This window comes from Bombus terrestris, chromosome 11, assembly GCF_910591885.1.
Source record: "Bombus terrestris chromosome 11, iyBomTerr1.2, whole genome shotgun sequence".
Classification (NCBI taxonomy): domain Eukaryota; kingdom Metazoa; phylum Arthropoda; class Insecta; order Hymenoptera; family Apidae; genus Bombus; species Bombus terrestris.
Genome location: NC_063279.1, coordinates 16,550,923 through 16,578,207, shown reverse-complemented (window position 1 = coordinate 16,578,207; position 27,285 = coordinate 16,550,923). Strand labels below are relative to the sequence as shown.

The following is a 27,285-nucleotide window of genomic DNA, read 5'->3' as shown; positions in this document are numbered from 1 at the left end:
ACCCGTTGTTTTTCCAAACGTAGAGGACAGCGCGAGTGAAAAAGAAAGAGATCGACGAAAAGAAACATATCGGTTAATTAAACAATGCTAGTGCAACAATGAAATGTTGATTTTTTATTTTTGTTGAATAGAATTTTCATCAGTGTAATTCTGAAGTTTTTCTGGTTAAAATAAGGCCAAACACGATATATTTATTTATTGCTTATTTAATAAAGTTAACTTATTTTTTTTGCTTGTTAAGTATGTATGTAAATGTGATTTAAGATGTATCATATTTCATCTTACTATAATTAGAAGTAATAATTAAAAGTATCACAAATACATTAATGAAAAGTTTAATTTAAAAAAGGTCAAAGATAAAAAAATTTCATTATTGAATTAGTGTCGTCTCATTAACATTTGAATTCGGATCAAATTATACTACTTAACCGTCGAGCTTTGCGATATGTCAAAGGAAACACCAGGACTGCTTGAGCGGAACTCCCCGCAATATTGGGGATGAAGACCTTGAAATTAGAAGGAACATCGTGTCCGGCAAGTATCGAGGTATTACTGTATTTCTAATATTACTATGTCACTCCTCTTCTAATTTAAAATTGATCAATGCTGGTTCTAAACAGTACTGGTTATGAGTTTAACAAGTCATAACAGAATAATTAACGGTAATTATGTAGAAAGGGGAGCTTCAATTCCGATTTTGTTGAATCTCGGATTTGTTATAGAGGAGAGGATTCTGAGTCCTGAATAACATATACTTTGTCCAAGGCATGGGACGTTCGTGGTTCAAAAGTTGTGACAAAAAGAAAATGGTACCTTTTACATTACATTTACTCCAATAGGAGTAAATGTAAATTGTTATCTTAATAATGGTGAGGTATGATTAGTTTAGGTTAAGTTATATATAGCCGAGCGTGCAGATCCTCCAAAAAATCTAACCTAATCTAACTTTTGAATTACGGTGATTCCACGCAACCACGGACGAAGTACGTGTTACTCAGGACTCAGCGCCCTCCCCTCTGTAACATATCCGAAATCCAACAAAACTAGAATTGGGGCTCCCTTTTTAAAATAATTACCTAATTAAATTGTGAATGCAGAAAGTATTTCACGCCACTATTCTTACGAGGCATAATTTCATTTATAAATTCAAGATTATGCATCGCTTTAGAAACGAACAATAAATATGTTTATCCTCGCTTTACATTTTTTAAAAATAATCTTCGTTTATGTTTACAAAATTTCCAAATTGAATTTTTTAACTCTTTTTTTGAGATCTTAGTACATAAAAATACTTCAGTTTCAATATTTATCTTTTATGTCCGTAATCTCTTTTTGTATAGACATTCCATCCTGTATCTTTGCACACGGCATATAAGAGAATATGATAATTATAAGTTTGATATAACACTATTATCAGTGCCAATAATTTGAAGTACAAAATACCGTCCACCAAGAAGCTCATTTACGAAGGTAATTGTATAACAATTTTCAAATTTTTCATGCATTGTTTGTGACAGTTTCATATTCTGATTTGCTTACTGAGATATGTCCACTGTTCGTTGATGCCTAACTTAGCTGTCGCAGCCTCAGGAGCTTGCAAGCTCGCATCACGACAGTTAACGAGGGAGGTAGGTCAGGAATTGTCTGCTCTTACTTGCCGCTTGCTTTCTTGGATCTGAATTGGTGATGAGAGTGAGAATCAATGAGAGTAAATGAGATTATAGTGAAATGCAATTTAAATGGTATTCTACCTTTTGTTACTGTCTTTGAAGGATTAATTAGCTCTAAATTAAACACCTGAAACTGTATGTGTGACGTACCAAAACAGGGAATATTGCAAAATTATTACAAATATCCTTACTTTTTTTATGATGTGTACGCTTAAACGTATTACTCTTTAAAATAACAGATGCACTCTATAGCATTCATTTAAAAATTAAACTGAAAATGAAGTAAATACAAGAATGCATGTGCATACATAAATGTGAATATTTAAACTGAAGAAATTGTGAAATATATGAAAGATATGTAAATGACATTTCTCTTTTTTAGACGAATTTTTAATATTCGAATTTTGGTTAATTACGAGTTACACATATAAAATGTCTCGCCGATATGATATTAATGCACTGTATCGATTCGATTTTCAGAATTAAATAAAAAATTTTAAACTACTGATAGAAATAATATAATAGATTAATAAAATTCGCTTAAAAATGCAAAAGGAAGAAATGTTCGTAAACACCAAATACAAGTCGATAGTACTTATATGTATTTGATATATTTAATTTTGTAATATTTATAGATATTTTAAGAAGTTTAAACTTATTACTCAACTTTTTCGTATTCAATATCTCACGTCCTTAAGATTTACAAGATCATATCTATTTCTATATCATATTCTATTAATTAATAATGTCATGTACATATTTATAATATAAACATATATAGTATATATGTATACAGGATCAGTAAAAACTATCACTCGAAATAACTCGTTATCTACTGATTTTATCAAAAAATGTTTGAAGTGAAATTTATTGTATTTAAGAACTTTGATCAGATGAATACATTGTGTTTTGTTGATGCCTTAAATGTATCTAAGAAATCAAGATGATCTTGAGTTTTTTATATATTTTTTACATTTCGTTGCAGCCGCTAAGAGAACGAATTCAACTACCTACAATAAGGTGACCTTCAGTTGACCTTGAACCTCAGAACGAAATGAAAATTTGCGAAGAATAACTTACTTTCAATGATTTCGTTTAAAGTAGATGGTGTCGAAAAATTATGTCCGATACACTGCGAACCGTTCGTGTCTCGTACCGGCGAGACGCCGCGTCGCGTCATGTGAAAAAATGTCAAGATATGAGCTACAGTGATTGAATGTGTACTCGTTGTTATTAACCACATGTAATTGGGAGCCATTTTTTAATCTCACTACTATCAACATTGAAAAGTAAGTTCTTTACGACAATCGAAAGAGATCTTCGTAGTGATTCGATAAAGATCAGTTGACTGTTCATGCTCCGAAACCTTGTCACTTTATCCTCTGAAGATATTGTTAACATTAGTTAACATTAGTGAAATATAACTGGAATACTTCACTACTCATTTTAAAAGAGACTATCACAGCCGAAATATATTACAAGTATATCGAAGAAATGCACGAAAAATTGAAAATTCTACGACCAGCACTTATTAAGTAGAGATATGCGGGTACCCGATGTTCGAAACAGGTCGAGCAGAGATCGGGTCGGTTCCCGAAAGTATTTCGAGACTCGAAAATATTGGAATTCCCGACAATTTCGAAAACAACTGTATATGTGTTGTTTTCGAACAATGTTTTGCAACTAACTTTGTTGTAGAATGGGCAAGCACTATATAGCTAGTCGTTAGAAATATCGTCCGGGTTCTCGAGACAGTCTCGAGTCTCGCGATACTTTCAGGGCCGAATCCAATCCCGGAAAAATTTCTCGACCTGATCCGACCCGATATTTTCGGGTTCTTGCACACCTCTGGAGGTAATACTACTATTCAATTATTATATTCCATGATGGCAACTAATAGTCAAATATATTTACTAACCAACAATTTTCAAATATGATATACTAAACCTGTTAAAATATTTGACAAGATGGAGTTGAATTGCACAACAATATATATAATACTAATTATAAATTATCACAAACATTCTGGATATATCAAAACTGAAGGTTACATATTCTTATTAGGAAAATAATATCTATAATGTACCTAAATACATTCAATTATATTGAAATACATCCATAATATGTATATTTAAATATATGCACTATTGATAAAGGTTATTGTATCAATATAACTATAATATAATAATATAATATAATATTGAAATATATCCATAGTATGTATATTTAAACATATAGAGGTTATTGTACCAGATAACTATAACAGAATAATATAATATAACTATAATAGTATAATATAATAATATATTGTATCGATATAAGAATTAGATGTTTCAGCAGTTAGAAAGAAGAGAAAATATTATTTATATCACAAAACCGATAATAAAGGCAAATTAAAATGTGTGAAAAATATATAAAATACATTTATGTTATAACAACATTAATAATAATGTTATCACATATGTAAACCGTGCTATAAGTAAATAAATAATTTGAATAGAATATACATAGTTTCTATAATGAAAGGCATTATAATAGATGCACATAAATTCTTCCATGCAGCCTAATATACTATAAAATTAAAAATATGAATTTAGTTTTAACCTAGGATGATGATGAATATAGAGCACTATATATTACATATTAAATACATATTAAATTATGCTATTAAATACAATGTATTATAAATGTGCATTACAAATTATTTTAATTTAATCATTTGTAACATTTTTATAAATGTGCATTACGAAATATTTGTAATTTAAAAATTACATTAAAAGAGAATTACCTATTCTTCAAAATAAATTTAATTTACTAATTAATAGACATTTATAAAAATCTTTATATCAACATTATTAAAAATATATAAATGAAATAAAATCAATTATTTTGTACATCTGAAATGCTTCTATATTAAAACAATGTAATTATTTCAAAATAAGTTGTATTTTAACATGCATTTTTAGCATAATGTAAATAGTAAATAATATATAATAGAAATATTAAATAGCATGAATGAATCACTACATCTTTAATATCTTCAATATATTAATTATTAGGTTGTCCCAAAAGTTTCTTTTGTTTTACAAGGAAATACAAGGAAATAATAGATGCACAACATTTTTTGTTTATATTATTTTACTGAATTAGGTATTATCCAACTTGTTCTATTGGGACAACTTTGAGTTTTTGGGATAACCTAATACTATATACAGCTATAATAATATGATCTTATTCATTAAAATAAAATGATATGTACATTTTGTTGCCAAAAATTGAATTGATTGTTATATAGATAGAGTTACTTAAAAACTGCATTTTCTAAAGCACCAAAACATATATTTAACTTACGCTATGTTATGTTCAATAATCATTTCTGTCTGTTTACATATTAATAAAAGTTTGCATTATGACTTTAAACAGACCAGAGACTAACATTTCAACATGTAAATTAATGATAAAATCATACTTTCAGCGCAAATCTGTAAGACATAATAAATAGAGCTTACACTACTATATGAAAGATAAGAAATACATATATTGTATTTATAGATACAATTAGACAGTGTACAATAAGACAGAACAAGGAAAGAAAAATGTTATAACTAATATAACGAATGGAGAATATATAATCAGACAAATTAAAATTACTCCTAAAATGAAAAACATTAACAATTGATATGCTATTGAAACGTAAGAAAATTATTTCAACGGAAACTGTTTTGGATACCACAAAATGACAGTTATAATAATAGGACAGCATAAAAGGAACCATACATTTCTATAGCAAATGGAACAAATTGTTGGGAATTGCAAAAAGATATGTAATCAAACTTTATAGAATAATGTAATATTTCTCAATAAAGTTAAAATTAATATATTCAATTTACACAAGATCAAATAATTATTCAAAAAAGATACAAGTCTCACAATCACACGCACAAAGAATTTTATAGTATTATGAGGCTATGTAGTAGCAAATATTATTTTTATATCTTGCTTATTTCAGTGAATAAAATTATATTAATATAATTCTTATGCTTTTATTGAATGATTAATTACTAACATATGCCTACAACCAATTTTATTTACAAAATGATCTCTTTATTTGTCACGTTATTTAAATCATACAAATTTCTGTATTGTGTATATGTTCAGTTTTGTAACTAACTATGTACAGTGGTAATATGACATTTTAATCCACGCAAACTATAAATTATTAACAAACTTTATACGACATAACGCATTCATGTTTTCTAATTCCAAATTTTGAAATTATGTATAGTTCATCTTATTAATTTGCATATATACACACGTAATATAATTCTTACTACACATAATATGTACATAATATACACATCACATATATGATATAGCGTAAACTAAATGTAATTCAGTAAGTTAAAAAGTAATATAGGTTGCTACAAATAATGATAATGAAATAAAAAAATATACAACAAACGCACCATCATTACGAGCGGAAAAGGATGCTTATACACCCGAACAGGTGACTGATATTGTTGAACCATGTCACAACGTCTTCTTACAAACTGGCTGCTAATTTAGACTGCAATATAAATAGAAATGAATAGAACTATAATAATTGAACTTAATGTAATTAAATAAAACAAATCAGGTCCACTAATAACTAACCGAAGAAAAAGCAAATTATATAGGTTACAATGTTACAATAAGCCGATTCTTAACCTTCTTTTATTTTATTCAATATTTATGTCACTGCACTTTATATAATTTAGAAACAATTTTGGCACGAAGTATTTTGAGTTGTACAAGTTATAAGGAAAGATTCGACGATTAGTGTTTACATCATATAATACAGAAAATAGAAACAAAAAAAAACACAAATTGCACAGAAATTATAATGAACTTTGACAAATGTCGCAAATCCAACTTGCCATTGTGTGTAACCAACTGTAACTATTCCAACGTAACTACAAGCAAACACAAGAAGTATGACACAGGTCCCTATATTGGAACCAATCAGATCGAAATAAACAAAGGACCATTAAACAGACAAATTTTAAATATTGGAATAATTTGAATTGTTCAATGTAAAAATCTTTCAAATAAGGCTCTCATATTAATTGTAACTGTATTAAAAAAAATTATGTACTTGTTACAATTGAATAAGTAAACTATTCTTACATAATTATAAATACTATATTATACATAACAATGTATAGGAATTTCAATATGATTTGAATACAATCTTAAGATGTATTGACTTATATCTAAAATATCAGTATGTATATGTAAATGAATATACATGAACTATCGTAAATTTAAATAATAATTTTCATATCTTTCGCATAAACCAATTTGTAGTAACGAAATTGATATGTTCAGATTCCTGTTATACGATATTAATCGATATTTATTTAAAAAACAGTATATTTATTCATTGTGGATATCATCTTGTATTATCTACAGATGAATAGTATTCTCTTTAGATAAAAGAAATTTATCGATTGTTTGAGGCGCTAAAGACAAGCATAACATTAATATAGGATATCATAAATCTAATGCTTCGAAAAAATAAATATTATTGATTAGTAATTGTGTAGAGGGTAGTAAATTAATTTTTTGAGTTCCATAAAAGATGGGAGTAGGTAAAAGTCAATTTTCTGAAGAAGAGTTACAAGATTACCAGGTATTTGGTTCTTCTTAATAACTCAGTATCCATAAATTTTGTTTAATTATTTAATCTTATCTTATTATCATTATAGGATTTGACATATTTTACGAAAAAAGAAGTTCTGCAGTAAGTATACTTAAATAATTTAAATAATATCTATTTAATAGCTTCTTGTAATAGTTAGGAATATACAGTGATTATTCTAACACATTGATTTATCTAATATTAGAAAAAGGAAGATGCATAGCTATTTATATTCTGCTTTTTACAATAATAATATAGATATTACTTTGGATTTTTAATCTTTCGATGTAATGTATTTGAATGTATTTATGGAAAATAAAAAACAGATTTAGTTTTGTATTTTACATATATGTTTCAAAATGAAGAATAGATCTGTTTTAATGTGGTATTTTATACGTATTTCAAGTACAAATATTTTATGTTATTCTGATTATTGTGTAAAAATATTTTATCCTCAGGCATACAACATTTGTATTTATTATATCTAAGAACCATTAATGTTCAATATTTTGTTAATTATACAGACACGTACATACAGAACATGCAATAAAATATCAATAATTTTATGATTGTGGTTATTCCTATATAGTTATTATGATCATAGAATTAAGAACAGTTCTTATACTCTTATGTATTATTATGTATTATTAGCAACTTTTCATATTTCTGTATTTAAACTAACAGTCTATATATTGAAAGTCACTAATTCATGTGTGAAATTTTGACTTTGTATGACAGTGCACATCAAAAGTTTAAAGCACTTGCTCCAGAGAAGGTTGGTCATAATAGAAATGCAAAACTTCCAATGTCTAAAATCTTACAATATCCTGAATTAAGAGCAAATCCTTTCGGAGACCGGATTTGTAAAGTTTTTAGTTCTAGTCAAGATGGAGATTGTACTTTTGAAGATTTTTTAGACATGATGTCTGTTTTTAGTGATGCAGCTCCAAAAGCTGTAAAAGCAGAACATGCTTTCAGAATATTCGGTAATATTTACATCTTATTTGACAGTTTCTTTATAACTTTAATCTATTGATTGAATTATATTGTATACAGATTTTGATGGAGATGATATGCTTGGTATTGGAGATTTAAGACAAGTTGTAGATAGACTTACTGCTCCACAAAGATTAAACGAGACTGATATGCAACAGGTTCTCCAATATATACTTGATGAAGCAGATTTGGATGATGATGGTGCACTTAGCTTTGCTGAATTTGAACATATTATAGAAAAAAGTAGCGATTTTTCAAAGTAAGACGTATAAATTTTATTGTAATTTTTATTTTGTTATGATACTGGCATTAAATTTATTTTAACATATTCATTACTTTCAGGAGCTTTTGCATACGTTTATGAGACATAAAATATTGATGAGAAAAGTAGTAGAAAGGCAACATAAGACTGAATATTATATTAATATCGAGACACTTCAATATGGTCAATAGGCCTAACAATTTTTACCATAAGAAAAAGTAATTCTGAGAATTTAAAAAGTGTGTTAATGTTTCCCGAAGGCCTACTACGTGCTAAAATTAGTTTCCTTCTTCCAACATTACATTATAGAATATTTTACTATTATAAATTAATGGTACATGTTATTTAATTAGTGTTTTTATTACTAATTTTTAAGAAATATTAATGTATAATAATTTCATACTAAAACAAAGATTAATATTTATACATTAATATTAAATTCACTGCCTTAAATGTATCGTTTGTTTTGTTTGCTGTATTAATTTTATATAAAGATACTAGAATTAAATTTCCTTCTATATTATGAGATATATAATAAAGAAATGTTTCTGTATGTATATCATATGAGTTATTATCAACTCATTATTACCTGTTTCAATATACTATCATTAGTTTTTAATACTACTTGTTCATATTTATATCTTTTTGCATTGAAAATATTAAAAATGAGTTTAAAAACTATGTGTGAATAAAATAAGTTATTATAATATTTAATTGTTTTATTTTTTAGACATTGTCTTATATAGTGAAAGATCAGGAAGATCAGGAAAATATTTGTATCGAATCACCCGGAAAGTTCGTTCCGATCATTGAGGAATTTGGTCGACATGAAAGATCATATTGAAAAGTTTTTCGCCGAAAAACCAAAGAGGTTCTGGAAGGATGGAATATTCAAGTTGCCTGAAAGATGGAGAAAGGTTGTGGAACAAAATGACACCTATATAATTCAATAAATGTATATTGAATCGAAATGTAAATCGGGACGAACTTTCCGGGCGACCCAATACTTGTACACAGCGATTGTACTTAACGTTATTTTTTTGAATTCATGTAACAACAAACTTGAATAACTTTGGGATACTAAATTATATAAGTTTATGTATCCGTCTTGGAGTTGACTATACATCTATCTAAAAAAATATACCTAAACGAAAACAAAAAAGAAATAGTTTTACCTCCAAACCTTACAGGCACTTCTTACTCATAAAAAAATATTTATCATGAAATGCCTCTAAAATGTCTCAAAAGTTTCTGTATAACAATAGTTTGAAATAATCATAAGGAGAAAATATAATGAGGAATCTTATATGTGATGTAAGATTCTCAAACGATGATACATACCAGCAGCTTACCTCGTACAAGTCATAGAGAAGAATAAATGTTCAATAAGATTAAACAATAAATATTGCATTTTATAAGAAGAATCATAGAAAATACACGAATTATGAGAAATGGTAGTTACATAATACAATATAATATTCGTCTACCTTCGCACTTGTATGAAATAAAAAGGTTGAAAATAAGAACATGAAAGAAATTAAGCAAATATTAAAGGCTTAAATGATTAACTATGAACTAATTTACGACTAAATGATACCTGAGAGGTTGTTTTAAAATAAGGACAGAATTTGATAAAGATCAAGGATATCCATAGAAACAAATCTATCCTTTAAATCTTTTGCTTTCTTTGTCTATATATCCTGCATTGTTAATTCATTATGCTGTTAAAATATCCAATGTGTAAGACAAACAATGGAGAATGGAAGAAAATTTGAAAGTTAAAGCAAAAGAAACACCATAAAATATAATGAAAAATGAATGAAAAATAAATGAAGAATAATTAACACATGCAACGAATAAATACAGTGTATATTATCTCAGAATTGATGATTGTTACTAACATAGTGAAAGGTGAAAAGTATTCATACATATGCATAAGTACCAATTTTAGTATTAATTTTACACTTTTTTCTTCTCACCATTTTACGTATTTACTTTTCTTAAGGCTTTTGTGCGATTGAAGTTTACAGGTAATAAATCAATAATTTCTTATAAAAAAGCAATGTACACTTATGCTCTCATCAGTGACAAAAAATTTTGACAAATAAAAAATTATTATTTAGCTAAGGAAAATATAGAGATTTTGTAAAAAAGGTAAATATTTTACAGCTTTAGTCAGTGAAAAATCATATATAAAAGACAAGCATATCAGAATGTAGAAATTGTTCTCTCTAATAACATGTGTATATCGTTAGATCATTAGAGAATAGTGCTTTGAGACTTATTACTACATAAAAAGTATATAAACTATAATCCATAAAATTAAACAAGTATGAGAAGAGTTTCAGAATGTTGAAATTTAACTATTCTGAATTATGAACACAAAAGCATATGTACATAATATATAATAAGGAAAAATATTTGGATTTATTTAATTCTTTATTAAAATTACTAAAAAAAAACACTTTGGTTTATTCTATAGGTTCAAAATGATACTTAAAGTGCATCATGATAACTGGAGAATCGGTCTGATGAAAGCTATCCTACGTCATCAGAAATAATAGTTTCTCAAAGAGTAATATAAAAGCGGAATGAAAGCGGTGAGATAATAAAAATAAGCTCATAATTTACTAACAAAATACGATTGAGACAATATAATACATGTTACATAACAAGGTAGAAAGGTCAGTAGAACATAGAAGAAATAATGAGACAATCGTTTGTAAGTTGATGGTTTTCGGAGCAAAAAATGATTAGGGAACGGTTCTGTGATTAATCTAGTGCAACGGAACAAAGCGACACAATTACACGAAGAAATAGAATTCATATCCAACTTTCACACGAGCACAGGGTGGTTGAAGCGGTTTAAAAATCATCATTCCATTCATCACGTATCCATAGTATGCATTCACAGCGAAAAGTGAGATACTGATAAAACGACAGTCAATTATTTCATGCTACATTTATTACTATACTTGAGCAGCACTTTCAACTTCATAATATCTACAATATGGATAAAACTGAATTGACGTAAAAGTATAATTATCGTTTTATAATTATTATTACATTAGTCTTTTATTAACAATCGAATTAATAGACGGTAACAATTTAAAAATGTAATATATTATATATATTATACGAACGTAAAAAGCATTTAATGTTTGCATGAAATAATATATGTAACATATATGTAATGTAAATATAATAATAATATTGTAAATATATGTAACCCTTACAAGGTCACTATTTTATTTTCAGAACTTTAAAAAAGCGTTTCCTGTGTATGTCCTGTAATTTCAGATCGTATTTATCATACGATTTAAAATGTATTAAGAACATTACATTATTAGCAGTAAAATGTAAATAAACATAGAATTTATTTTAGTAGGTAATTTTTATTAATAACAAAATAAAATTATGACTAGGTGGTAATAACTACATATGTAATTGTAAAAAATAAAACTGACGTTAACCCCGCGAACATTATAGTTGTTGTTCATCGCTGAAAGTGTAGAATGTACTTCACAGTGGCACGAATTTTCTTCCACTAGCGTATACGTATGTATGTCCATTATAATTAATACAGTATCTCGAGGGCTGACTTTACTATTGAACAGGAAAAAATAAGTTTAAAGAAGACCATTAGTGTGATGAGACATTGGAAGGTATAAACGCAGAACAATCTCATAGCACAACGTACTCGACATAAATTTTTATAAACCGATTATATCCGTCATTCTTTTTATGAATGCGAATCGAGTTCAGTTTTAACGCGTGCGACATAATCGCTTAAATGGTTAATGTATTTTTAGAATGCTTGTTTTATAGAAAAAAGTTTGTTCATTACCATGTGCTTCTAAAACCACATAACTTTTATAAAATCCATTACTTCTCACATATTTTTTAAAAAGAAAGAAACGTTTTGACTATAACAATAAAATAAATAGTACATTTTATATAATCAATTATCATTCTTAATAATACATTGTATCAATGAATATAATTTGGTAAAGACAATGAAGAATACATATGCATATTATATGTACATTTCTAGTTATGTAGAAAAGAAAATAAACTATATTTTTTTATCCCAATAAAAATATATGAGATAATAAAAATTACGCAACATATAATAAATAATGATTGAGGTATTTCGTAATTTTGTAAAATATCGAGCAAGAAGAGAATGCAGAATGTAGAATATATAAGGATTTTTAGTGAGATTACCTAAAATACTGTGTCTAACGAAGCACTTGTAACATTGTCAAGATCGAAAAATAATAATGTTACAAATATAAAGTGAAAGTTATTTGTGGAGAAATATTCAATTTTAAACTAACTACTTGAGTATTTTAATATAATTGTAAGTAGCATTTTTATTTGAAATTTTAACGACGTACCTTTAGAACAAAGATTTTTCAACAGCTGATTTGTCCATTGTAGATATTTGATTCTTTCGAGTGAAAAAGTGAAGAAATAATAAGTTAGTCGCGAGTGAGAAACTGAATTATATAAAGCTAACGTAACAAGAAACAATTAATTGTTTTTGTTAGCATTAAGTGTAACGTCCAAAGGTTCGTCGACATTATGCGATGGACTGAGTTCTTGTTGGGGTAGCTGATGGAACAAAGTAGCGGTCGGTGTGTGCCTGGGTGGACCCTTCACGGTGAGATCCATCTCAGCCTCTTGAGGCCTATCTCTAGCGGTTAAATTGATGTCTCTTTCTACTGGACTGCCGCATATTCTTGGTGGAGAACCACAACCACATTTCATTCTTTCTGGAGACTTTTCACAGGTCAGCGAATATCTGAAATGTAATAATTGTCCTTTCTATGAGAACGAAATTTTAGGGATAAAAGTGCAAAATATATATTATCCCACATATATAAATACTATTAATATGTAAAAAGTCGTAAGCTAGTGCACCTAGTTATAAAAATAAAGTGTCTTTCCGCATTTACATAAACAGGTATATTGCATAGGTATGTTACAGTTATAATGAACACATTAATTCAATATCTGAATGTATGAACATAGATACATCTAATCTCGCAAATTATGTGTACCTACTAGGAATCATAAACATTTTTATACTTATGCATATTTTTTATATTGTAGATACTAAGTACACACTTCATATTTACTAGCGTTCACCGCTACTATGTACTTATGTATGTATATAATATTTGGAAGAATATCCCTTATTCTTATTTTCTTGTATTCTCCTTTATCTTTTACATATTTTTACGTAGTTTCAATAAATGAAATGTTTCATTCTGTTATGGAACAAAATATCTGTTTCGTCGTAGTTAATGAAAGTTTTTCTCCAATCTATCACATGTCATAGAAACGCTAAGTATATAATTAAAAAATTACGCATCAATAAATATCGTCTGTTTCTTATTTGTTTCAACTTTACAAATTTAATTAGATTATATTATATTACAATAGATTTAATTATTCTAAACTGGAAACTTGGTCAATCGAAATTTCATGTTTGCATTCTAAAGATTATTTTAAAAAACTCAGTACAAGATGACCAATCTTATTCGAAATCTTATTGTTTGGTATGTTGCAACAATAATTTCCTCCATAGTATTGAGAGCAATGTAACATGAAATACTTTTATGTAACATTATTAATTGCTGTATCCTTTGTATAAAGTAGCTATTATTAGAAAAGTTTAAATAATTCAGAAGCTGAAATAACGTACAATTAACGAATTAAGAACTTTCCTCTTAATCCTTTATTAACTTGAAATTTCGAATAGTACTATTTCTTTATATTATATAAGATTGATGGTTTTGCTACGACAGGCGCGTATGTGTGCGAATTTTTTCATTTGAATTGAAACATAAATGTCGAAAATACGCGAGGATACGGCATATTCACATACTCTGTCGAATATCAAGAAAATTAAATATAGAAGTTAATCGATCAAAAGTCTAATTTAAAACACGCCTATGTATACTTAGATACTAGATAGAAACGGCATAGCGCAGTTGTAAATTGAAGTTTTAAGAAGGCTAACGATAGGCTAGGATTAGAACGTATATCTACTTCCGAAAGGCAGGGAAGAACAGTTAGGAGAGAGAGAGACTGAGTGTTTTGGGTTCACGCCGTGTAATAAATAATACGTTTCGATACTCAACATTTCAACACTGTCCATTGATTTTACGATTGCGTTATATCGTTTTGCGTAAATTCTTGTTCTACTATTTGCACGTTTGAATTAGTAAAAGCAGAATACGATTAAGGAAAGTAATTTTATTACCCGTGAGGAGGTGGAAGAATCCTGTAATCTCTGCAAACGGATAAAGTTGAAGCGTCAGGTATTTTGTCCGCGTTGCTCGCCGTTATAGTTATAGGTGGTCCGTTGGTAGAAGCAGAGGCTGAAGGCGGCGGTGGCGGCGGAGGTGGGGGAGGCGGGGGTGGTGGTGTCGCAGCATCAGGTCGTTCCAAAGATGCTGTAGGTGGCGGCCTTAAAAGAAGGGGTGCTGCACTTCCTAATCCCAAACATCGCATTCTCCATGCATCTTGCAACAATTGCAATCGGGCCTGTTTCCGCCACTTCGCTCGTCGATTCTGAAACCAAACCTAAAATAGCAAATAATTCGCGTTATTATTTCATAAATAAAATAAGTATTTTCAGCTGAAAAGTAGCTACACACGCATTATGAATTACCGATAGGAACTTATTTTTGTAAAATGTCGATGCTACAGACTTTACGGTTTATAGTAAAAAACAGGCGGCAAATATATTAGTTAAATAATTTAGCATTATTTAATTTTTTATGATATTTTAGCTGTGTTTAGATGGACTTGTAAAATAATATTGCAGATTTTATTTTACTAATCACGCGTATCGATTATAGAAATAGGTTTTTCAACGTTTTCTTGTCATATTATAAATACAATGTTTAATACCTATCATTTTAGCCTATTACCAATTTTTCTATCGCTAATCAAATATTTGCTTATTAACTATTTGCTTAAATGTTTCCCACATGGAACTTAACATCAATGCTCCTTACGGAACAAATTATTCGAGCGTAGATCGATGGTTACAAAAAATTATTCTCCACAAAATGTAGATCGATATTCGCTATAAATTGTAATGAAACATTAGCGAAACATTTGTAATTTGTATAAAAATAAATAAATATTGTTATTTAGTTACAATAATATAACTTAATTATAAAACATTCTAAAATCATGTACTTGTAAATATGCCCCGCAAAAATGATGATCTTTTCAACTGTATAAAGTATTCTGTTTTATTATATTACCTCTTTGAAGCTCTAAACGCGTAGTGCAGCTTGACTCCGTCAAATAGCGAAGAATAAAATGGCCGTAGCAAACGAGGTTTTTGAAAGGTTCTGTATCCATCAACAAATTCGAAAGAAATTATAGTAGTTGGGTGAATAGAAAATTTTGACACAGAATTTGAGCTAAACATAGGTAGATACTAATCAAACTGTGGGAAATTATATTTTATAAACAGACTTGAAGACACGTTACATCAATATCCACCTAACTCTATAGTTTTCGAATTATTTTTTAAATGTTTTTTCCATTATTCGAATAATTCTAGTAAAAAATTTTAGGCGACGTCAATTCCAGATTTAAAAACGATTGGAGAGAGAAATAAAGATCTCTTACATACATTTGCATGGTGTCTAAATAAATTGTAATTTGGTTTTGTATAAAGAAGGATTTATGCATAAAGCAACATCTATAATAAAAGGCGATTTTTCTAAAAGTAAAATACTTTTAATAGTCCTGTTAATTTGATAATAAGAAAAAAAAGCAAAGAAGAATACCTATTTATGGATTAACAGGGAAAAATATTTATGTTTATTAACCTGAACACGAGCCTCTGAAAGTGAAATCCTAAGAGCGACTTCTTCTCTTAGGAAAACGTCAGGATAGTGCGTTTTCTGGAACAGCGACTCCAATTCTTGAAGCTGTTGCGGAGTGAAAGTTGTCCGATTGCGTCTCTATTCAGACATGATTAACAATAATTAATGATCGTATAAAAATATTTACTACTACGTTTTATGTCCCTAAACTTATGTCACATAATTGATCTCGTTGTCAGATCAGATTATCATAGTATACCTACATGAGCGGCGTTGGAAAATAATACAAATTATTTCTATTGATTTTCCTGTCAAATAAAAGAAAAATAAATAAATAAATAAAAATAAAGAATGGGAAATACTAAAAGTATTAAAATATTAAAAATTAATTTAGGTTTAATTTTAATTACAGAGAGACCATGATTATACTAAATTATGTTGAATTTTATTTCAATTCACTTTCTTATTTCTTTACATCAACTTATTTCACTTTACTATTCGGAAAAATCTTATTACTTTATATAAATATAAGAAAATTTCTATGTTTGATATTAAGTATATACCTATCGCAAGTAGGTACATATATCCTTAGAATCAATCGAATTATTTTCGTTGTTCCGATTGTTCATATTATTACGTTTTAAAGCAACTGTTTTTTTAATTTTACTCATTTTTCTCTGTTTTTAGATTTATATATATATGTATAAATATCAGTAGGTACGTTGGTTGTACCTTCGAAAATCTGTCATCTAAAACCTAACGAAATGTTATTTAAATAATGTACGACATCATGAAATTCCAATAAACCTTCATGATATGCATACATACTTTTAATATACAAAGTTTCAAACTGGATAAATATTGGTAGATTTTTTAATTTATGCAGTATGTTTACACACTGTTGCAACTAATTTCTTTGTTTACCTACTATGCATTAATACATGCGTTCATATATTATACGTAGGTATATACTATCTATACCTATATTATACATATATACACACACACATACATAATTAATCAATTAAAAGATAAGATAACAACAGGTTTTTTGTACGTTTGGAAGACGGAAGGTAGACGAAATATACATGAAGGCTATACAAGGAGAAAATATTTTGAACTGTAGCATAAAATTAATCGACAGGAAAATAAAAATCATAAGTGATAAAAGAATAAAAATAACCAATTCTTTTATTTTAGAAATACAGTTTACAAGCATCAGCGTAAGAGGATAGGTTTATACATATATGAATGACGAATATATATTTTCGTTACCTTTTTAAAATTTTCAGTCTTTTTTTATAACTGCTTATATTATAGAATTTATTACATATAGGTATATAAATTTGAGATTGATCGTTGTTACGTAATCGCATAATGCTTAAGCTTTTGGCATTTAGGGTATTTTTCATATTTAATAAGAATCTTTTATGGAACAAATTACATGTATTTTGGCAAGTATATTATTACGTTTTAACGTAACTTGTAACGTTTGACAAAGCTGTAGGTATATGAATTAATCATCAGAGGAGTAGTTCCTTCGTGCTTTTTTTCGGTTCATTTTTACATCCCTTGTGCTTGCAGATTAGTGCGTTAGTAGAGAATTTTACGACTACGATTTTAACTACGATTTTAGGTATAACAATGGTTCATGTATAGATACTCGTCTGTTACAAATAAATGAACGTATGTTTATCTCTACTTTTTTGGTTATATATATATATATATTTATATGTAGGAATAGTTAATAGCCGATAGCTATCGCAGCGAAATACAGCGCAGTTTGACTTTAGTCAGTTGTCAATTATGCACCTGCTTATAGTTAGCGCTGGAATTCTCTTTAGCGATAATAAATCGTTCGTAACGATCGGAGAAACATCTTGTAACATTCAGTTAAGTACAAAGTTTGAGTGAGTACATATTTGAGCGTAAAAACTTACAATTAGATTACTACCAAAGCAAATGTACCAAGTTGGTACAATCTTGTAAAGAAATAAATCGATGATTCATTTATACGGTAAAGCAGAACATAATAGAACGTAATCGCGATCAATCAATATTTTACTTACTCGAGTAATACGCAAAAGAATCAAACGGCTCTTTTATAACGACAGTATTTGTTTACGTATGGATATGAATCTGACGACAAAATTTTTGTCTTGTACCTACAAACGTACCTACAAACCTTACAATATTTTTCAGTCACTGGTTTCCAATAAATGAAGACAACCCGCTTCGTAACGATTAAGCGATACCTAATTAAAACTAGCTAAACAGCACTTTTGCCGTTAATTGTTATTTTGAATATGTTCCTATCACACATTGTTTTTACAGGAGTAAAGCATTATATCGTTAGATAATAATAAAAGGTAGAATTATACAAAATATGCATCGGTGAAGATCGTGTATGAAAGAAGAAACACGGCAAAAGCAAATTGCGAGGCAGAAGGGAGAAGAAGAAGATTCGACAGATACTTATCGAACACGAGTTGGCTGCTTTTAATAATACAAGCAGGAATATGTGAAAATATAAAAAAAAGGAGCTAAACAGTAGCAAAAAAGAAACGTACACTGACCTGACGACGTCTTCCAAACATATATTCGGTGAGCAAGTCAGCCTGAGGGCCTAAGGGTGATAAATACGGGCCTGCCATCCTTTCGTAAGTTGTCGGTTGTTTGGCAAAACTAACAAAGATATAGCTTTGCGTTCTTTTTACCCTGGAATCTCACTGCGAGAGAGTCGCTTTATCGTTCTCGATAGACGACACCGAGAAAACTGAAGTCTCCTTTCGAGAGTTCACCCTCGATCAAGCTCCGAGTTACGTGCAGAACGGGGGTTGGTTTATATCACGGGATTGGTCCGCCGATTCTAGGGGCGGTACCACCTCCATGGAGATAAGTACACACCCCTCTTGTGGAAAATTCACTAAATCGTACCGCGCAGAATTTTTTCTCCAAAGAACGTTGATACCTGAATTTTGATTTTTCAAGATTTTCTCTCGCTTTTTACAATTTGCATTCTCGAAACTCTCCTTCGTTCGTGTCGTTTGTTGTTCCACTTTGTTCATTAGGTAATTTTCTTACCCCGTTAGCAATTTTTCTCGTAATAGTCACATCGTCTATTTAATATTCGTTTTAACGTTTGCTTAAGCTCCAATTTTTTCACCTTTCATTTTGAATCGAGGTTATAACTTATAACTAGAAATTATACCGTCGCTATACAGAACGAGAACGTTATGCTGTTGCTGCGATGAAAACGGAAATAGATGGATGAAAACAAAACGACGGACCGAAACGTTTAACATAAAATTTCTTTGGCCAAATAAAAGTTATTTAAAAGTTGCATTCGAAATACGTACTTGAGCGATTTGAGTAGTTTGGATTATCAACGGCTTATTATTAACGACTTTAATAAATTACGTTTCTAACGGAGTATGATCAGCAGGTAACAAGTTATATCTTTAATCGTTATAAGTAAAAACTACGAGTACCTATACCTACGTAGATACCATTTTTATGCGAATAATTTAATCGTACGTCTATAATTTAATGGCCACGCTTATTAGGCGGCGTTGGGACGAAGTTTGTAATTTCTAAAATAGGGCAAAGTATTCAAAATTCATCGTTAGTATCTACATGTTGTAAATTAACCAAAAGTTAAGCGCAATTGTAATCGAATTTTGTTTCGAATGGTATTATATTTAGTCACTAACTATATGCGATCTAACATTGTGACGGGTAGAAATTTTCTTCTTTTCCGTACTTATGTCAACTTGATCGCGCGTTTATTACACGGAAATATCGACAACGAGAATATTATACCTGCTTTATCTCAAGAAAATAGTGTTCCAGCCAACTCCAATTTTCTGTCATTTGTATTTTATTTCTTCGAGATATCAAACTGAATATACCTATACGGTTGTATTATTTCAAAGTATATACATACTAATTTAAGATAAAACGAGACGAAAAGATATAAGAATTAGGGAAATAGGGAAAAGCAAATGGAAATAAAGAAGTAAAAAGTGACCGAGGAAAAGTGGGAGAAAGAGAAGAAGACCGCGAAAAAGATGGAGCTGCGAGGGGAGGAAGAGAGAGAGAAAAAAAAAAGAAGAAGAAGCGTAAGCAGAAGAAGAGGTAGAGGAAGAAGGTGCGCGAGTTTAGTGATAGGAGCCGTAGCGAAATCCAGAAAGTGATGCTCGGTATTCGTATAGCATAGCGCATCAGACAGGCACATACCCCGAAGCCATGTAATTCATTACTAAAGCAATCTCACCCTGCCCTATCTCTGCCCCTCTCCTGAACCCTATCCAGCCCTGCACACCCTCTCCTGACTTCAGCGGTGCGCGCGCGTTATAATATAAAAAAAAGGAAGAACCAGCCGGATGAGGAAGGAGAAGGGCCCGAATAGAATAGCGCCCCTGACGACAAAACAAAATGAAACACAAAGCCGTGTTTTCATAATTAAAAAGATTGCATGCACTGAGTACAGTTCTCTCTTGCTCTCGCTTTTTCTCTCGTTGGCGTTCTATGCTCGCCTCCTGTACGGAGCCTTTCTGTTCGCTACGCTGTATTTCTCTTTTTCCCTTTCCATCTGATTTTCTCTGTGATTGTCCGCCGAGTCTTTCTTTCTGGACGACGCTCTTTCTCTCTCTCTCTCTCTCCTTCTCTCTCCCTCTCTTTCTCTCTCTCTCTCTCTCCTTCTCTCTCCCTCTCTTTCTCTCTCTCTCTCTCTCTCTCTCTCTTACCCTGACTCCTCTTTTTATATTCTCGCTATTTTAATGATCCAAATACCAGCAAAATGTTTTTATATCAATTTAATTATAACTAGATTGTATTAATTATTTTGCTTCAATGGACATTCTTTAGGCAAATGCAATACGCGATATAAAATATTGACTCGTTCCAACGTTTTCCTTATTTGGCAAATTATAACGTCGTTCTTGACGATACGTATAGGTACATAAACGAACGGCACGGTAATACGTATACTCGTTATGCAATATTTATGTACTTTGTTGTATTATGTTGGTGAAAGAAACTACGGAAATAGAGGAGAGATCGGAGAGAAATTATCAAAACTCGTGCATTTATTATTTTCTCTTTGATCTACTTTTTTGTTTTCTGTCTTTTGTAGTTGCCAGAGATATATGGTATATTTGATGGAAATGTAGCGATATATCTATTGCGTACATTGCTTTCGATAGGTATATTTACTTATCGTTTGATTAATCTCCACATGTATACATACTTACGTATAACAAATTCATATGTATTAAGCGAATCTCTGTAGCTCTACATATACCAAATAGTGCATTATTTCCTTTTTTCTGTGATCTTCGTATACGATATAAAATGATATGGAATATTTGCTGCGTGTTAGTCGGCTAATATTAAATATTTACAAAAGAGAAGCCACCTCCGATTTTGATAATGTTTTAATATGTCGTCTAAATCACCGCCTGAATCGTGTTGCGAAGGTTTTTATTATAACGGGGGTAAATCAAACGCATGGATGGCAGAGGGGCCTTTTCCGTCGTACCTTTTCCTACACTCCCGCTTGGTGAAAAATCTAACCTTAGTCAAACTCGTTTCTGTTAGGTCATCCCATAAGTTCGTTCCGTTTTTCGAGCGGTTATATATGTTAAGATCGTTTAAATACCTTTCGATTTAACGAAAAAATGTAATCATCCTCTCGTTGTACAATTTCTTCCAATTTTTCAAGTGCATTGGTCCCTTATCGCCGTATGTTTATAAATCGACGCGTGAAATGTATACACAAAAGTCGGCACGAACTTATGGGATGATCTAATATTTAAATTAAAATTAGATTTAAATTGGCTTAGATTTGTTCGGGCCCACACTTTTATCCCATAACATTAATCCTATAATACACGTGTACTTATGCGATATTAAAGCATAAAATAATAATTTTACAAAACACCGCACTGTTTTATTTATTTCTGTCGGAGCCATTAGAAATATCATCGCTATAGCTCACGATAAGAGAAGTAAACACGAGCATTCGATTTACTACATTTACGCTCTATTAGATACAAATGGTGTCCAAAAAATTATGTATCTTTGTGTAAAATATTTTTAATTCTAATACATTTTTAATTTGCAATACTGCAACTTGAGAACATATTAAAAAATTATCGAAATCGGATGTGGCTCTCTTCTTTCAAATGTTTACCGTGTTTTCTTTTGTATTATCAAATAAATACGACCATATCAAAGATCGTATACGTATGTTATTACAAAGAACAATTGTATTTATCGTTAGGTTATTCTACTATTTTATTCTACCCTATCTATTCTAGTCTACCCTACTGCTCTACTTTTATCGCTCAATGAACGTTACACATTATACCTATTCCTTTACCTATGTATGTTTATCTATCCTTCAAGTTGTAAAAGTACATAATGTGTATTCATTGAATTGTACGTTTCTCTCTTCAACTTTGGTGCAGAATATAATATATACCTAAACGTAATACCTACTGTGAAAAATCATGTGAATCTGGAACGTTGAACATTACGAATACATGTAAGAATGTCGCATTATGTATTAACAACAGGCGCATGCTTCGGATTGTAACAACACTAGTTTGCAAATATCAGTGTGTAGTGAACGTTTTGTCGTCATAAATTAAATTTTATGCCATAAACTTAATGCTTATGTAGAAATTATACTTGACAAAAATATACTAATTCGTTTAATCGTTTGAAGAATTTCAACCATACTCGTGTACAAACATGGTTACATAAATCATCCTATTTATTTCGCTGTTAATACTCATTTCTTCTTGAACGATTTTTACGATATATTACTACGAAATAAAACATCTTTGAGATCTTTAAAATTCACTACTATCTCACTATCTAATGGTAAGTATGTACACGGATAGTTATAATTTATAATATAATCGACTTACTACTATGCTTAGTGAGTGCTTAGACCTTAAACTACTCGTTTATATTAGATCGTCCGAAAAGTTTCTTTCGTTTTATAAGGAAATAATGGATGCACAACATTTTTCGTTTTATGTTATTTTATCGAATTACGTATGATTCATTTTCTTCTATCGAGATAAAGATCGCAACGTTCGACAGATTAGGTTTCATGTTTGTATAAAGATGCGTTGTCGTAAAAGACGTGTCTGTAGAAGAAAGACACTTTTGGAGAATCTAATATGTAAGTAGGTAGCCATGTATGCACATACCTATTTCGCAGTGATTTTAAAAAGATATATAGGTAGCCAGCTAAGTTAAAATTTCGTATGCGATTTAAAAGTACATAGGTATGTACCTATAGATACAATTCGATACTTTTACTAACACATTGATTATATTTTTATTCCTCATTCTTAAGTATAAAATTCTTTTTTCCTATAGTAAAATCGGCTAATCCCAATAGTTATTCTATCGATAATCCCTTACTAATCCCTTACAATTTATAATAAATATCGTGCCCACCATTATCCCAAATTATTTATGTACATATGTACTCACAACATATATATATTATTTAAAAATAATATTTGAGTACGATACATTCAGCAATTTAAGCTAAAAATCGTAGTTTTAAAAAAAAGTTAAAGATACTAAAAAAATTAAAAGTTATTAATAATAGGTATCTATCATGAAAAGATCGAACAAGTTATAACGGTTTAATTAATAAAAACGAATATTACAAATATTAATCGTGACAAATTGTTATTATAAAACTGAATTCTTTTCTCAATTAATGCAAGACGATAAATAAGTATTTTGCACTTAGGTACTGCAACGTTTTCTTCCAAAGTGATAAGTCTTTTCCTCAAGACCATTGTAGAATGAAAATGCGTTATTGTAAGTTATTATAACATTTATTGTTATTAAATATAAAAATTATTTATTTGTTATTACTTATAAGTAATAACATATATTCACATGTATGTAATTAAGTAAGTATATCTGTGTGTACATTGTTGTATAAATACGATGCAAATAAGAAATTTTTATACCACTTGCATTTATTTTCAGAAGAAATGATAGATATTATCTAAATAAGACATTTCAAAAATGATTATTTAAAAGATACATTATCTCATTTAGCAACATATTATTTTGATATAATTATGCGTTAGTTTCTTCCACTCATTGTATTATTTATTAAGACGATTATCCTCACGAAGAAGAATAATCATTTTATATAATTTCTTATTTCGCATTTGAATAAATGTTTCCTGAAATAATACCTATAAGAAATAATTTGTTGTTTCTTCCGTAAAATAAAAATCTTCTCACAGTTTCTCCCGCTCACAATTTCAAACCCGTGTTCTTTAAATATTATCGTAATTATAACGATTCCAAGAGCAAATATCGTTATGTTGTAGGTAGAATAACTTGATTATGTTATTTATGACTTAATCGTATGCAAAGTATAAGTGTTGTTTAAAGTTCAAATTATTTGTCATTTGAAAGAGTTAACAAAAATGGAAAAGCATTTGAAAATAATTTATTTAATCTTGATATGAAATAAAGTTACACTCTCTATTTCTAAAGTAAGAATAATAAAGTGGTTGGAACGATTTATTATTTCAGATTGTTATCTTTTATGTTTATTTCAAATAAAATTTGAAACTAAAATTTAAACTATCTGTAATCCTATTTCTAAATCGTAACTTACAGGAATAGGTATATTTAATTCACGTGAATTGAAAGTAACTGTTGTAATGAGAATGAAAAAAAAAAAAAAAATAATTAAAGAATTAGGATAAAATTTAAGGATAATTATAAAAATTAAGGCAGTTACGTTTAAAGTACGATATTTTTACTTCATCGGTCCTATAATTAATTATTTATTTACATTAAGTACGTGTACTTGCAATTACAATTACGCGTACGGTATACTTACAAGTATCTATCGATTATTTTTTTTATCGTTAAATTATTTAACGATTAAGGAAATATATAATTTTCCAGTCACTTATTGTCAGTACTATAGGTAAATTATAAATTTATGTTATTACAGTTTATTCAATTCGCATTTGATCTTGTTGAACGGGTGACCTGCAGCTCTTCTCCTCTCCGCCCCTTGTTTTGTCCGATGCCCTTGTCATGACGATTTCCTAAGCCAGACGATTACTCATCATCCCCCGACTAGTGGTACAACAGAACGACTACACTGACGAGGTTATTTTAATCAACGAAACCACGTCCTCCCCTTACCGCCACCGCCCCCAACCCCTTACAACAAGGGTGCACATGAAACCATAGTGCTACCAGGGAGATCAACAGGACGGGCCAGACAACCGGATGTTATCATTTCTACAACATTTCCATTGTATTCCGCATTTCATCCCCCAGAACTTTTTCTTTCTTTCTTTCTTTCTTTCTTTCTTTCTTTCCTTCCTTCTTTCTTTCTTTCTTTCTTTCTTGCATATCCTTTTTTATTCGCTCTTACTTCTCCTGTTACGTTAAACAATTCTATTCTACTAAATATTAATATATCCATCTCGAAATTTGTTCAAAAAATTTTTACGATTTTAGAGGCTTTAAGATTTACCTTCGATCGATACTTACTACATATGTACATGTTTATCTATAATAAATAGTTGCTTATTCTTTATATAACGCGTACATATTTGAAAAGTAAGTAATATATCAAGTTAGAAAACTACTAAAATTGAGAAAATTACCGTACTAAATTTGTCTCAGAATTTGAAAATGTTCAAATAGTTAATTTTCAAATTATGTAATTCAAATAGGATATTTCTTTGCTATCGATTTTAAATAAATAATGTCGATAATAATCGTTACGTCGCGTGAGATGGTCCGTGCGACATCCTTCATTACCTCGATAAACCTAAGGACCCACCATAAACTTTTCAATTTAATTGTTTTAATACATGGTATTTAAGTTAATCTGTTTATCCTGAAGGATTTTCTAATCCTAGAAGTGTTTTCATGAACAATGACACTCACTAGCAACGTTGGTAGGAGATTTCATCCTCCTATCATCATTCATTAACGTTGACTATAACCAATGAGCATCGCAGATCGTTACCCTCACTTTACTAACGAAAAGTGTGAGCAACGAATCCGATTTCTTAGTTCAAAAGGCATTCGCACACCGAGCTTTCCCCCGTAATAACACGAGAACGGACTTCACTTCTTCTATTACATCAGGAGAGTTAACTTCTTCTTCTACGACATCAAGAGGGTCAACTCAACTTCTTCTTCTACTACATTACTACATTCAACTGTAAGGGACTTATTCTACTACGACAGAACATTCAGTGCATCTCTATCGGGTCTTCATCCGTCAAATATTCGTCTACGACATTTATATCACACGTAACAAGGTAACTTTATCTTGTAATAAGTTGTTGGAAATATAAATATTATAACATGTTAATCGCAATGTTATACCACATCAATCAGCCCTATTATCCCAAAAGAAATAAGGGGATCGATCTGTTCGTGGTGTCGATTATTGTAATCGTAACGGGAATTTACGACTCCCGCTGACGCGCTTCCTCGCGAACGCATCTACCCGCAACTCGCCGAAAATATAATAATTAACCACACGATTTGTAGAAAATAGGAGAATAAGGCATAATTACGTTCATACAGATATTATATATTACAATAACTAGTCTATAATTATAACTACTTTTATTATTATACGCTCTCATTGACGCATACGTCGATGATTTGTAGATGTTTGTGTGAAGAGGACGTAGGTCGTGAGGATTAATAATGAGATTACTCGTTTTTGTAACCGTCGAATATATTTAAGGCAATAAATTAATATACAGCCGTAGA

General features: G+C 29.8%; 3 protein-coding genes and 1 long non-coding RNA gene across 10 annotated transcripts in view; 2 read left to right on the top strand and 2 right to left on the bottom strand.

The window, feature by feature from the left end:
- Positions 1–6,631, bottom strand: part of LOC100650613 (protein real-time) — a 47,153-nt gene extending 40,522 nt beyond the window's left edge. For 2 of the 3 annotated variants that reach the window (XM_048409965.1, XM_048409967.1), the window contains exons 1-2: positions 6,324–6,580; positions 6,137–6,237 (exon numbers count right to left, since the gene is read on the bottom strand). In XM_048409965.1, the coding sequence (XP_048265922.1) occupies positions 6,137–6,199 (63 nt within the window). In that variant the 5' untranslated portion in view covers positions 6,200–6,237; positions 6,324–6,580. The other variant, XM_048409966.1, reaches the window with a different exon arrangement.
- On the top strand, positions 461–4,375 carry LOC125385929. The gene is made up of 3 exons (XR_007225671.1): positions 461–546; positions 1,341–1,470; positions 2,656–4,375. It is a non-coding gene; the product is annotated as an uncharacterized LOC125385929 (long non-coding RNA).
- A 363-nt stretch (positions 6,632–6,994) lies between the features above and the next one.
- LOC100648991 (calcium and integrin-binding protein 1) lies at positions 6,995–10,745 on the top strand. 2 transcript variants are annotated; one of them, XR_001099174.2, is made up of 6 exons: positions 6,995–7,341; positions 7,418–7,452; positions 8,089–8,336; positions 8,407–8,605; positions 8,689–8,942; positions 9,339–10,745. XR_001099174.2 is itself a non-coding variant. In XM_003399298.4 (5 exons), exons 1-5 carry the CDS (start codon positions 7,291–7,293, stop codon positions 8,708–8,710), a joined length of 555 nt encoding a protein of 184 aa, XP_003399346.1. In that variant the 5' UTR covers positions 6,995–7,290; the 3' UTR covers positions 8,711–10,745. The 2 variants fall into 2 exon arrangements, 1 of the variants encoding a protein (XP_003399346.1); XM_003399298.4 differs by having other exon boundaries at positions 8,689–10,745.
- A 1,990-nt stretch (positions 10,746–12,735) lies between these two features.
- Positions 12,736–19,311, bottom strand: LOC100647782 (homeobox protein aristaless-like 4). 4 transcript variants are annotated; one of them, XM_012314135.2, is made up of 4 exons: positions 19,041–19,305; positions 16,474–16,608; positions 14,883–15,205; positions 12,736–13,415 (listed from the first exon to the last, which is right to left on the bottom strand). In XM_012314135.2, exons 1-4 carry the CDS (start codon positions 19,122–19,124, stop codon positions 13,145–13,147), a joined length of 813 nt encoding a protein of 270 aa, XP_012169525.1. In that variant the 5' UTR covers positions 19,125–19,305; the 3' UTR covers positions 12,736–13,144. The 4 variants fall into 4 exon arrangements, with proteins under 4 accessions (XP_012169525.1, XP_020721114.1, XP_048265926.1 ...); XM_020865455.2 differs by having other exon boundaries at positions 19,047–19,299; XM_048409969.1 differs by lacking the exon at positions 16,474–16,608 and having other exon boundaries at positions 19,041–19,311.
- Positions 19,312–27,285: the final 7,974 nt, after the last annotated feature.

Coding starts and splice junctions, on each gene's coding strand:
- LOC100648991 (XM_003399298.4), top strand. CDS start 7,291: ATGGGAGTAGGTAAAAGTCAATTTTCTGAAGAAGAGTTACAAGATTAC. Junction 7,342..7,417: donor AAGAGTTACAAGATTACCAG/GTATTTGGTTCT, acceptor TTATCATTATAG/GATTTGACATATTTTACGAA. Junction 8,337..8,406: donor ACATGCTTTCAGAATATTCG/GTAATATTTACA, acceptor TATTGTATACAG/ATTTTGATGGAGATGATATG.
- LOC100647782 (XM_012314135.2), bottom strand. CDS start 19,124: ATGGCAGGCCCGTATTTATCACCCTTAGGCCCTCAGGCTGACTTGCTC. Junction 16,609..19,040: donor GAAGACGTCGTCAGGTCAGT/GTACGTTTCTTT, acceptor ATGTCTGAATAG/AGACGCAATCGGACAACTTT. Junction 13,416..14,882: donor ATTCTTCCACCTCCTCACGG/GTAATAAAATTA, acceptor ATTACATTTCAG/ATATTCGCTGACCTGTGAAA.